Here is a 13,403-nt window from a genome sequence, read left to right on the forward strand (position 1 = left end):
GCAGACTGCGCTTGTTAAACAGTCGTACCTTGAAAGTCAAACGGAATCCATTCTGGAAGTCCATTCAACTTCCAAAATGTTCGGAAACCAAAGCGCAGCTTCCTGCAGCAAATCGGAAACTGCAGAAGCCCTGTCGGATGTTTGGCTTCCTAAAATAGTTTGCAAACCAGAACAGTCAAACCATAACGTTTGTGAGGTTCGGGAGCCAAAATGTTCAACTAGCAAGGCGCTTGACTTCCAAGGTACGAAAATACTGACAAAATATTCTGGGATTAAGAGGCCCATTACTTAGCTCCACAATTCTTCCAAATAATGTATAGTGGATGCACCTCTTTTGGAGTTAGGGACCTGGTAGTCATATTTGAAAGGCGGTAAGAACTGACCCTGTCCTCAACTGGAAGTCCAAGGAAAGTGTCTGATTGTGGGCCCTACTGAGGGATAACAAAAATGATTAGAAGCTAAACTCTTGGGGTTTGCTCTGGAGGTGTAACTAATTCCTGGAGAGCTCAGGAAAATAAATTGCTCACTGCAAAGATAATAACGTGGGTCAGAGGGATTGCTGCTGTGCTCCCACTTGGGTGCCTGCTTTCTGCTCAGAAGTGCTGACGTCAGCTCTCCCAATGGAAGCTTCTGCTCACGGATTAATCTTTGCTTAGCTGCATATGAGAATTCACGTCCAAGGCATAATAAAATGAGCCTGGACTCCTGTTTGCTTTTGCGATGTTTGGCAAATCCTAAAGTCAAGGAAACAAAAGTCAATCAGATATCATATCAGAATAATCTCGTTTCATGATGCAAAGGGAGCCATCCCAAATTAAGGATATCTTTTAAACGGGTGTGTGAAGTAAATCCATAGCAGTGTGTATGATGGATTTTTAACCTTCAGAAAGGAGTAACCTTCAGAAAGGCGTTATGGAACGCCGAATGGAACATAAAAAGCCCTTTACTCTCCCTATGTAAGCGAATGTCTGCTATTCACTTGTGTGAAGATAAATGAAGCTCTGCGCTTGTAGACATCTTTCAGATGGAGCTGAAAATTGCCTCCCAACCCTAACCCTAGAGGCTTCAGCCTCCAGTAACAGTTTGGATGGATATTGCATATCCAACTGGGAAAAAGCCGGGTCTGTATCTATATGGTAGAGCATAAGGAAATCAGCCCTGAGTGCTCACTGGAAGGACAGATCGTGAAGCTGAGGCTCCAGTACTTTGGCCACCTCATGAGAAGAGAAGACTCCCTGGAGAAGACACTGATGCTGGGAAAGATGGAGGGCACAAGGAGAAGGGGGCGACGGAGGACGAGATGGTTGGATAGTGTTTTCGAGGTTACCAGCATGAGTTTGACCAAACTGCGGGAGGTAGTGGAGGACAGAGGTGCCTGGCGTGCTCTGGTCCATGGGGTCACGAAGAGTCGGACACGACTAAATGACTAAACAACAACAACAACAACAAGAAGAAGAAGACTCTTACTCTCAGGGTATGCCACATTGAACTCCTTAGAGAAAAAAGTGGAATATAAATTCAGTAAATAAAATACATGCATACATAACCCAAGCTAATATACAGGGTGAGTCCTTTAAAGAGGTCCCATGGATACAGAGTACACCTGTTCCACAGGGCCTCTTTTAAAAGACTCACCCTGTACAATAGGTTGGATTCAATGTCACACTGCCACACATGTTGTCAGCACATGCATTCCTGCTTGCTCAATGGAACAATCTCTCCTCTCCTCCATATGTAAGCAGTTCTACTTACTTAATTACACAGACACACAGCCAATTCAGTGGGGAGGGAAGAAGGGAGAAGTCCTTGTATGGGCTGGCCATAATGAGACCAGTTAGTTGAATTTGGCCCAATGGGTTGTATTCAACCAAGTCCTGCTCAGAAAAGACCCACTGAAATTAATGAACCTAAGTTAGTAATGTATATTAAATTCAGTGGGTCTACTCTGAGAAGGACTAGCATTGCTTACCACCCAATGAATTGTATGGTACTGCTCATATTTAGAGCAGACTAATTGAAATCAATGGATGGGACTGATTTTGGTCATTGGTTTCAGTGGGTTTACTCTGATTAGAATTTATTTAGCTACATTCCAGCATTAATGGTACTTTATGACTGCTGTGTAGCATCTTTAAAATTACCTAGGGTTAAATATAAGGTATGACAGATAAAAATTTGTACTGTGTACATCATACTGCTGGCCAATTTCTCTTCTTCCTGCTGCTGAAGGCATAAAATCTGTTCGAATTGGCTTAGTCAACAGAGAAATGAGATCTGCTTACACTCTTGTCACTTGATAAACCAGTTAAAGGAGTAGGAATAGCTGCAGATTCCCATGGTGGCGGCAGCTTAGTATTGTAGTAGTAGTAGTAGTAGTTGCTTGAAATGACTGCAGTGCAGCCACAGCTGCCTCCTGTTGTAAGAAAAGCAACAGGAATGTTAAAAGATCATTGAAATAATTAGTGAATTGTAATGAAGATGGATTCTCTAATCCCAGGAAATATGGAACCAGCAGAAGGCTTGATGCCTGCAGTCATATCTATAAAATTGGCTTCTTTACATAGGGTAATACACCATTACCAGAGTGTTACAGATGCCCTTGTTTTGTCCATATCCTCCATGTTGCATAATACCACCACTACTACTACTACTAATAATAATAATAATTTTATTATTCATATCCTACCCATCTGACTGGGTTGCTTCAGCCTCTCTGGGTGGCTTCCAACACTCATAAAAACATAAAAAATAATTGCACATAAAAAAGCTTTCCTATACAGAGCTACCTTCTAAAGGTTGACATTTGATGGGAAGGCGTTCCACAGGGTGGATGCCACTACCGAGAAGGCCCTCTGCCTGGTTCCCTGTAGCTTCACTTCTCACATTGAGGGGGCCACCAGAAGGCCTTCAGTGCTGGATCTCAGTGTCTGGGCAGAAGGATGGAGGTGGAGACGCTCCTTCAGGTATACAGGGCTGAGGCCATTTAGGGTATACCCATTCCATCTCACCTGCATGTGAAAACTTGTGTCAATGCACAAGATGCAGCTATGCTCACAGTTAGGGACACCCCTGTTGTGGTGGAGAAAGGTCACCTCTCTTAGACCCCATGCTTTGTGGGGAGGGGGCCACACCTGAAACTGGCAGCTACAGCTAGCAGCCCTGCTGCCTGACTGGCTCTGCCACCACCTACCCAGCCAGAGAGGCTTTCCAACTTCTCCCTTCCTAGAGCAAATCAGGGAGGGGTGAGATGGAGGGTCTCAATGCTGCCACTAAAGAAACAGCGAAAGGAAAAGTGCAAGGGAACTCTCTCACGCACCTGAAACAAGCAGGACTGAACTTCTGGTGCACAGGGATGTCATTCCTGCTTTCTACATATCTTGTAGCCAAGTTGCCATATCAAGTTGCCAATTCAGCTGCATCTGTTCCTGTTCCACACCTGATGTCACATATGACATCAGATTTGGGGCAGATGGGCATGGTTTCTGGGTCAAATGAGGAGGCCTGGTGAGAAGCTCTCCATCGCTGCTACACACACTTAGCAGGGAACAAGTCCCATTGAACTCAGAAGGACTTAATACTGAGTAGTCATGAGCTGGAATGCATTGTTATAGTTGTTTTATACATAGAGGGTAACTTGAAACAGAGATGGGGCAAAGTTTAATTCATGAGGCTGTAAGTTCATGGCACAATACTTATTTTTGAGGCTGTTTTGCTTTCGGTGTGTTTCTGGGTAAGGAGGAATGAGCAATAAAATATTAAAGGTCCCGTTCCTTGCTAACAGTGAGTGATCACTTAAATTTTCGCAAACAAAATCTGTCTTCTTTGATATATTAAAAACACGCCCATACGGCGGTTTGGGTAATATGCAAATTTAATATGAAAATCGGTTGGTTGTTTAAAAGTCAAGCAATTAAGGAACTACAAATCTTCTTTTGACAGCCCCATTTAATAGTGCCAGAATACAAGTATCAAAATAAAAGTTCCACACATAATACTTAGAGCTTGGCATTACTAAGTGCCTCAGAGGAAGTACCCAGGTAATGTGGAGACTTTAAAGGTATTGCCTAATCTACTTCTTGCTGTTTAGTTGGTGGGAGCACAATTCAAATTGTTGGTGCTGACCTTTAAAGCCCTAAACGGCCTTGTCCAGTATATCTGAAGGAGCGTCTCCACCTCCATCATTCTGCCCAGACACTGAGGTCCAGCGCCGAGGGCCTTCTGGCGGTTCCCTCGCTGCGAGAAGCCAGGTTACAGGGAACCAGGCAGAGGGCCTTCTTGGTAGTGGCGCCCACCCTGTGGAACACCCTCCCACCAGATGTCAAAGGGAAAAATAACTACCAAACTTTTAGAAGACATCTGAAGGCAGCCCTGTTTAGGGAAGCTTTTAATGTTTAATAGGTTATTGTATTTTAGTGTTTTGTTGGAAGCCGCCCCGAGTGGCTGGGGAAACCCAGCCAAATGGGCGGGGTATAAATAAATTATTATTATTATTATTATTTATTATTGGTCCCCAAACTCTACAGCAGGGGAACATGTGAACCTCCAGATTTTGCTGGATTCCAAGTCCTATCATCCCTGAGCATGGGTCATACTGGCTGTCAGAAGCACCAACCCTGCACAGAAGATGGGGGGGGGGCTGATGACACATATGTGACGTCAGGATGCCAGGAAGAGCTAGGGCCCAGAGCCAAACCCAGTGGCAGTGTGGCTTCAATGGCCAGCAGCTCCTCCCCTCTTGTGCTTGGCCTTCTCCTCCTGCTGTGGCCGCCACCGGCCAGGGGCTGCTTCCCCTGTCTTTCTGTTATGCAGCAGCAACAGCAGGAGAAGGAACCATGAGCCGCTGAAGTTGTGCCGCACCTTGCTGGGTTCCACGGCTGGCTGCCTCTTCCTCCTCCTGTTGCTGCCACCAACCAGGGACTGCTTCCTCCCTCTTTCCCCTCTGCGGCAGGAGGAAGAAGAGCCAGCCACTGAAGCCACACCACGCTTGCCTCCGCACTCGGCCTTCTCCACTCCCTGATCATTGTGGGTGGGGGGAGAGAGCAGGTCCCTAGGAATTGGTGCCTAGGAATTGGAGTTGAACAACATCCGATGGGCCACATGCTCCCCATCCCTGATAGTGATGTATGACCAACAGGTGTCCATTGGGCATGATGAAGCAGCAGTAGCAAATGCCTTGCAGTTCTTTAGACCCGCACAGCTGGAAACGGCTTGCTCCTTTTGCATAGCACTGCAATATGTAGCTGAGAAGGCTGGTGAATGAAGTGTACTTTTGTGTGTTGTGCAGGATACTATGGGTCATTTGCATATTGTGTCGTGATGCCTCTACTCAGCCCTAAGCATGCACACAGTCCAGTACACAGGAGCCACAGGAACAGGACTTGCCACTGGGAGGGGGTTGCCAATTCCTGCCACTCACAAAGGAATATAGGAAGCGGCCTTATGCAGTGCAAATGCTCCACCACTGAGCTACTATCCTTCCTATCTGAAGAACAGGCCTCATACATTTAATTAGGCAAAACATATTCTCTCTCATTCTCATACACACACATACACACACACACACACACACACACACACACACACACACACTGAGTGCCTTCACACAATGCAGTATTCAAATGTTACTTGTGTTTTTCATTTGTTCGGAAATAGTGAAATTACTGTAATCAACCATCCTACAATTGCTTCTCATTGCCTTCTAACGCCTCAAACAATCATCCAACAAAGGGCCATTGTACATTATTATCATTATTATTATTATTATTATTATTATTATTATTATTACCTTTTCTACCTATCATATGACAACTGTTGCATTCGAGCTGCTTGGTTGATTGGCATTTCACTTTTGGTCAGAGAAAATGTGTGTTGCAAGGAGATTTTGCTTGTTCATTTTTGTGCTGGAGAGAGAAAGAGATACACTGCTTCCATAATTAAAATAGAGAATTTAATGGAAACCTGTAATCTCTCTCCAAATCCAAGAGCTGTATTAAGAACTCTACAGACCTTTGCATTGTAAATTTACTGACTATTGAATGTTTTGTGCCATTTAAGGACTCAATACGTAGCTAAACCTAACACTGAAATTAGAGCTACTTTCTCCCAAACCGGATGTCTGAACAGACAGTAGATATTTGCTAGTGGCCTTTTATATAAGTAACATTCATCGGAGAGCTTAAAGAGTGTCAGACTAAAATTGCCCACCACAAATCATTGAAAATTCACTGGCTTTCGCTAGGCATGCATGAAATGGCCACTTGCTAATATAACTGGCTGTTCACATTTGCTCTGCCAAAACATAGATCTTCAAACGTAACTTCATGTCTTTTGCATCCTTTGGAAACCGGTGCTGTTTTGTTAGGACATGCCTAGTTGCTCCTCAGATATATGTACTAGCTACCCAAAATGACTTGGACATTTCAAGAAAATTACATTCCCCACTGACTTGCTAGTTGCTATTGTGTTTTGGGGTTGTTGTTGTTAAGAAATATGTCAGATCCTGGCAGCTTTGGCTATTTAGTGCCCTGGTGTGAAATTGCCATTTCAAAACAGAGGACCCCAAATCTAAATGTAGGGTGTGACACCTCAACTTCCCCTTGATATAGTCCAAAATGCTTGCCATACGGCAGGAACCAGGAGGGAGCCGTCTTTGTTGGGAAAATAAGGTTCATGTGAATTTTGCGCAAGGCAACAGAGGTGTGTGTGGAAGGAGGAGCAGCACAACCCCCAAGTGTGTGTCTGGGGTTGACACACAAGGTCATAAACAGGGTTTGATTTTTAACAAAATCATGCAAACTGTGCAGGACAAGAACTTCCATGCCACTTGTTAATGTGGAAAATCTTAATGGAAAGCTCTGTGCACTAAACTGAGAACGGTTTCCCACCCAACTGGGGGAGGAAGTTGCCAGTTCCTTATCAGGAGAGTGTTTTTATAGACTTTGGGTGGTTTAAAAAGACATTTTGAAAACACCATACTTGGTTTATTAGAGTTCACTTCTCTTTCAATAGACAAGACGTGACTCTTTTTGCTAGAGGTAGCCTTTCCCAAGGTCACTGCTTCCACCATCTCCTTTGTTGTTGTTTAGTCGTTTAGTCGTGTCCGACTCTTCGTGACCCCATGGACCAGAGCACGCCAGGCACCTCTGTCCTCCACTACCTCCCGCACCATCTCCTAGTTTGCAACAAAGTGTTCAGTTAAACAGGCAGAGTGCTATATTCTAATGAGGTCCGATCAGGAAGGTAATTTGTCACAAAGCAGTGGTGTCCAATCCCCCTGCCATGATGTTGCTGCTTCCCATCTGTCTTTGGATGGCCCTAATGCCCTGCAAACCACAATAACGAAAGTTACTTGTACCACTAGGTTAGATAGAACATGACACAGAATTTTTGCTTGATTTGTTTTGGAGGGGAAGGACGCCTTGCTAGGATTTTTATTTTCAGTTCTTTAATTTTTGACATTATACCCTTCTTCATATCTCTTTGCCATGGTCTCCTTGCCACTTGCTTCCCTTGAATGTGACGTTCTTGGCCCTTCGGTGGGTTTCTTATTCTTCCCATGCAGTTTCCAGCCCTGATACAGAGAAAAGCATGTCTTTTTGTGCTTCCATAATAGTCTGCAAAAGGTGAGATCCAGATGGGAGGGAGCAACTCCCACTTCTTGCTGTGGGGGAGATGAGTGAGATTCTTTTTTGTAACAACATTACCTAGTCAACTCTTTGTGACGTGTAAATCGTTGTGAATAAAGGTGAAGATCAAGATGGTGCCCCTCTCCATTCCACGTACTGAAACCAACTGGACTGCTAGTTTAATTTTCCCTTCACCACACCAGAGGATGGCAGGCTGGCTTGAAGGTTCAAGGCACGTTGTGTAGCATATTCAACTGTTTCTTCCAGTTGCTGCTGCCTGCCCCCACCCAAGTCTCTGCTTCCTGAGGCAGCTTCTTCACTCTACCTAATGGTAGAGATGGTCCTAATATCAGTGGGCAAATATACCATTTAAAAAGTATCCCATTGCCACCGCCACTTCTTCTTCTTCTTCTTCTTCTTCTTCTTCTTCTTCTTCTTCTTCTTCTTCGCAGAGGTTAGTGGCAAATTAGCATGTGCTTTTTTGTTTTTAAAAAATCAATATGTTTTTGAAGCTATTTTGGGAGGCAGTTTCTTAGCCTTGGAGCTATGAAGTCTCTGAGTGAATTCATACCTGTCCAAAACATGTTTGTTTGGGTGTTGTTGTGTTTTTTTTAATCCCACAAACTTGCACAATGCACTCTGGCAATATATCCCCTTGCACAGTGGCGTAGCGTGGGGGGTGCAGGGGGGGCCGGCCGCACCGGGCGCAACATCTGGGGTTAGGGCAAATCCACTGGTTAGGGGGCGCAAATCCATGGGTTAGGGGGCGCAAATCCATGGGTTGGGGGCGCAAATTACTTGCCTTGCCCCGGGTGCTGACAACCCACGCTACGCCACTGCCCTTGCATTCCTGGAAAACAAAGTGTGCAATGGAGATTTGCAAAGTGTGTGCTCATCTGTTTTTCACAGCTTTAATATATAAGAATGCTGGAAGCAAATGTGCAGATTTGTCAAGCTGGCACCCAAAGAATGAAATATATGCTTCACCCACTCACACTTGGATATTAGAGAACAACACAGTGATGTATAAGAAACAAATGGGATCTCTATACTTAGGGGCAAACAACATGTTATACAGAAATGCACGCAATGCAGCTGCAGCAAATTTTATCAGAGAAGCCGTGAGTAGGGGGAGGGTCCTTTACCATTTCCGATGGGCCATCTTCTTACTCAAGATCTTCCTTCCCCCCTCACATCTGGTATACACATGTGGATCTTGAGGGTAGTTTGGAGGAAAGGAGAAATGGCCAGCAGAAGAAAAAATGGAGAAATGATGAGGCACCTCCTGGTCACCTGAGGCTTCTGGATCAGTGTTTCCGGCTCTTGTTGGACTACAACTCCCATCGTCCCTAGCTAGCAGGACCAGTGGTCAGGGATGATGGGAGCTGTAGTCCCAAAACATAACTGGCTATGCAAGTTTGGGAAACACTGTTCTAGATTCAAACAGGCTGCTTTCCTTTAGAAAAAGCAGTCATTGTCAGTGTTGCATGCCCATTTGTGCACGATGTATATAGCTTGCCCCAGGCCAAACATGCATGTGCATGACCCAAACTCCAGGCAGAGCTTTGGATCTGTGTTATTATCCTAAAGCAGAGATGTGGAACCTGTGGCTCCCCAGATGGTTTTGAACCACAGCTCTTGTTTTTCCTGACCATTAGCCATGGTGACTGTGGTTGGGGGGAGTTGGGGTTCACAGTTTCCCACCCCTGTCCTAAAATTATCTGCTGGTTCACACTCCCTTCCTGCTTCCTCCTCTTACATGGTATTCAAAATAAAAGGATCCTATTAGCACAGAGGAAAACAAAGGAAGATAGATAGGTAATGGGCAGATCCTAAGTGGTGGTGATTAGTCATCATTGTGGTTGTCAGGAGCCAGTGGCTTCCAGATGCATTGTGGATCCGCCACTGTTTTAAAAGTCTCGCTGGAATCCCAGTTTCCAAGTTGTCATTGAGCCTCGGCTTTTCTAACTTACTTTGTGGCTCTCTCTGGGTCAGTGTCTGAAACGCAGTTCTTTCCAAACACAGAGTGCAGCGTGCATTATTGTGCTAATCCATCTGCATTATGGAAGGGGCCTCTGAGACTTTGCATGTTGGTTTTGAAAAGAGATTAATTCGTAGCTGTGTAACGGCAGAATCTCTTCGTTGTCTCTGAACACCTGACAGTGTAAAGTAGTTAATGGTATTGAAGAAGCTCTGGATTAGGGGATTCTGAAATCTGCTTATTGTTAGTATGGCTTTAATCTTTTAAATCAATGAGGTAATAATACCACAGCAAGCTTCTCTAAGTAGGAATCTTCATAATGTACAGCCCATTCATATTTTAAGGATTTTGATGACAGCCTCCTAATAGGTTTGCTTTCTAACTTTGGCATGGCTTATTAAGAAATGTATGCGAATGAGCTGCTGTTCGGGATACAAGGAACAAGTGTCAAAGGCATTTTCTGCATAAAAAAACCCAACAACATCGTCATTGCATAATAATTCGCATCTTACACTTTGTGCACTTCTAATATTTAAAAACTCATTTTTTAAAAAAAAACTGACTTTTTTAATTAAAAAAAAATCCTACAAAATGCAGAAGCGTCATTTGGAAGAATAGGCAGAATAGCAACTATGGTTAAGTAAGATGGTGGTTGAGAGACAGCGACTGGTTCAATTCACCCGGCAAGCTTCACGGCTGGGTGAGGATATGAACCCTCCTCTCATGCATCCTAATCCAACGCTCTAACCACTATACCACCCTTATTTGTCCCACCAGGCTCTCGACGAAACAGAGGCTTGTAGGATACCTGGAGGCTTGGCAAGCGTGAAGAACCAATTTGAAAAAGCAGAAACTGCCACATCGCAGAGTGCTCAGTACCAATACCAGCAGAAATCTGTACAGGTAAGAAGTAGTAGAATTAGCAATGGTGGTTGTGTGGAGGGTAGTCCTAGTTTTAAGCAACAGTAAGATGTATTGACCTTGTAAGCCACCTGCATATAAATCAGGGTGTATGCTTACAGATGACTTTTATGGGGGTTTTCGTTTTAAATGTGTGATAGCCCATTCATATTCACAGGGCTCAGCTATACAGCTGCAAATAAAACATTTGAAGTGTGTTTTAAGTGCAATACACAATGTGACACTAGATGGCGATGGCGAGCTTATGGCAAATTCAATGTTTTTTGGAAAAAGCATTCCTAGAACTTTTTTTATATGTGTATAGATTCCACCTAAAGACTGTCATCACTAAGAACAGGGCTCACTGCATCTTTTCATCATGTTACCATAACCCAAACTTGGTCTGTTGCAGTTCATATTTTGTTAAACTTATATGATCTCGGCCAAATCTGGTGGTTTACAAAAAACAACGTAAGGGCTTTCGATCTTCCTGACAGTGTTGCTGGCGTTGCTTGTGTAACGGATATTGTTATTGACAATACGGCTACTGTTATTTATTGCCCATCATCAAGTATCCCATCACATACCCCCCCACCAGGCGCATTGTAATTCATCTGTCTTGTGGCAGCATCACATTAATTTTGACATGTCCCTTTCTTCTTTCCTTTTTTTTTAATTTAATGAGACTTGTGCATGCAGCTGAACACTGTAATTTGCTTCACTATTTTCTGTTTTAAACGTTTACTCAATCCTCAATCCTCAATTGTGTTGTTGGTCCTAACTGGGGTTTTTTCTTGGGGGTGAGGGTTGATACTGAGAAGTGTCACATGTCTGGATGGCTTTATTTTAAGCCGTCAAGCACTGTGATCATGTCTCTTGACCTTACAGTTACTTGGTGGAACTGTGAAGTGTGTGACTCAAACCAAAATTGATAATGCAGGATCCACCACCCAGTATTGTATACGTAATGTTTCTGCTTCTATTCATAAGGCCCGCCCTCTAGTCCTCCTCCTCTCAGCTTGTCGATGATACTTTTTGCCTCAGGATACAGATTTCTACCCAACATTGTTTGTGCAGATTACTGAGCCATTCATTGATAGGATTTCCTCAAGTATCTCTGAGGGAAGCTGAGATAATCGCTCTTACTTTTAAAAATAATCTGCCTACATATTTATTGCCTACTACTACTGCTATTATTAAAAAGTAAAGGTAAAGGTACCCCTGACCGTTAGGTCCAGTTGCGGACGACTCTGGGGTTGCACTCTCATCTTGCTTTACTGCCTGAGGGAGCTGGTGTTTGTCTGCAGACAGCTGGTCATGTGGCCAGCATGACTAAGCCGCATCTGGCAAACCAGAGCAGTGCGCAGAAACACCATTTATCTTCCTGCCGGAGCGATGCCTATTTATCTACTTGCACTTTGACGTGCTTTCGAACTGCTAGGTGGGCAGGAGCTGGGACAGAGTAATATGTCCTTCCTACTATTATTTAGTATTTAATAAATTTGTATTCCACCCTTCATTTGTAGATCTCAGAGCAGTTCACATCATAAAAATACAAGCTAAAAGCACGAAATATTTTATTTTATTTTATTTTATTATTTATTTATTTTGTATGCCGTCCTATACCTGTAGGTCTCAGGACTGTTCACAACAAAAACTAATATAACAGAGAGTTGTATAGGTAGAGAGACAGGATAAGAAATATAACAATTATTGTTAATGGCTACCATCATCACTTCAAGGGAATATACATTTCAGTATATCAGATTGGATGGTAACTCCAAAACAATGTCAGTGAACAGAGTACCATTAGTATAATGGTCTGGGTTTGACAACATTGTCATGAAGTTTGTGATTGATTGATTGATTGATTGATTGATTGATTTACAATGTATCCTTAAATATTGCTAGTGCTCGCATAAAACTCTGGCTACTCGTATGGTTGGCGAATAAGCAAAAATTACAGAGCTTGCATTAAAGTTTGATGACTGTCAAATTCTCCAACTTGCAAGAGGGCTGGCCCATGGCATTTTGTTGACTGAACAACAGAACAGCAAATGATGCATCCCCAAACCTATCCCTATGCACATAAGGAACCCAAGCTGGCCTAGTTGTTTTCAAAGAAAATCCCACAAGTCCCTTTCTCTGGGAGCAAAAATGCAATAAACATACATTAAACAATTAACAGTTTGCTGCTCTCTAATGACACTCAAAATCAACTTCCTGAGGCATCCCCTTCACTCTGCCTAATGATAGCGCCGGCCCTGATTGCCATCTGAAAGAGGATGTGCCATGGGAATGTTCACTTGGCTTTAAACAAAAAAAGTAATATGAGCTGTTTCCCTGATTGGCAATTTTCCTGGATGCACATGAATATTGGTAATTTTCAATGTTCTGTTTTACAGGGTTACTGTAAGGACCCCTGGATGGTTAGGTCCAGTCAAAGGTGACTATAGTGGTACCTCGGGTTACATACGCTTCAGGTTACATACTCCGCTAACCCAGAAATAGTGCTTCAGGTTAAGAACTTTGCTTCAGGATGAGAACAGAAATCGTTCTCCAGCGGCGCAGTGGCAGCAGCGGGAGGCCCCATTAGCTAAAGTGGTGCTTCAGGTTAAGAACAGTTTCAGGTTAAGTACGGACCTCCAGAATGAATTAAGTACTTAACCCGAGGTACCACTGTATAAGGTTGTGGCGCTCATCTAACTTTCAGGCCGAGTGAGTCGGCGTTTGTCCACAGACAGCTTTCCGAGTCATGTGACTAGCATGACTAAACCACTTCTGGCACAACAGAAGCCAGAGCGCATGGAAATGCCATTTACCTTCCTGCCACAGCGGGACTGATTTATTTACTTGCACTGGTATGCTTTTGAACTGCTAGGTTGGCAGAAGCTGGG

General features: G+C 43.7%; 1 protein-coding gene across 1 annotated transcript in view; it reads left to right on the forward strand.

The window, feature by feature from the left end:
• XIRP2 (xin actin binding repeat containing 2) overlaps positions 1 to 13,403 on the forward strand; it is an 88,896-nt gene that overhangs the window by 36,779 nt on the left and 38,714 nt on the right. Inside the window, exon 3 of the mRNA XM_053408781.1 lies at positions 10,384 to 10,509. Coding sequence (XP_053264756.1) covers positions 10,384 to 10,509 — 126 coding nt within the window. The remainder of the gene's footprint in view (positions 1 to 10,383; positions 10,510 to 13,403) is intronic.

The sequence above is a fragment of the Podarcis raffonei genome, chromosome 1, assembly GCF_027172205.1.
Source record: "Podarcis raffonei isolate rPodRaf1 chromosome 1, rPodRaf1.pri, whole genome shotgun sequence".
Taxonomy (NCBI): domain Eukaryota; kingdom Metazoa; phylum Chordata; class Lepidosauria; order Squamata; family Lacertidae; genus Podarcis; species Podarcis raffonei.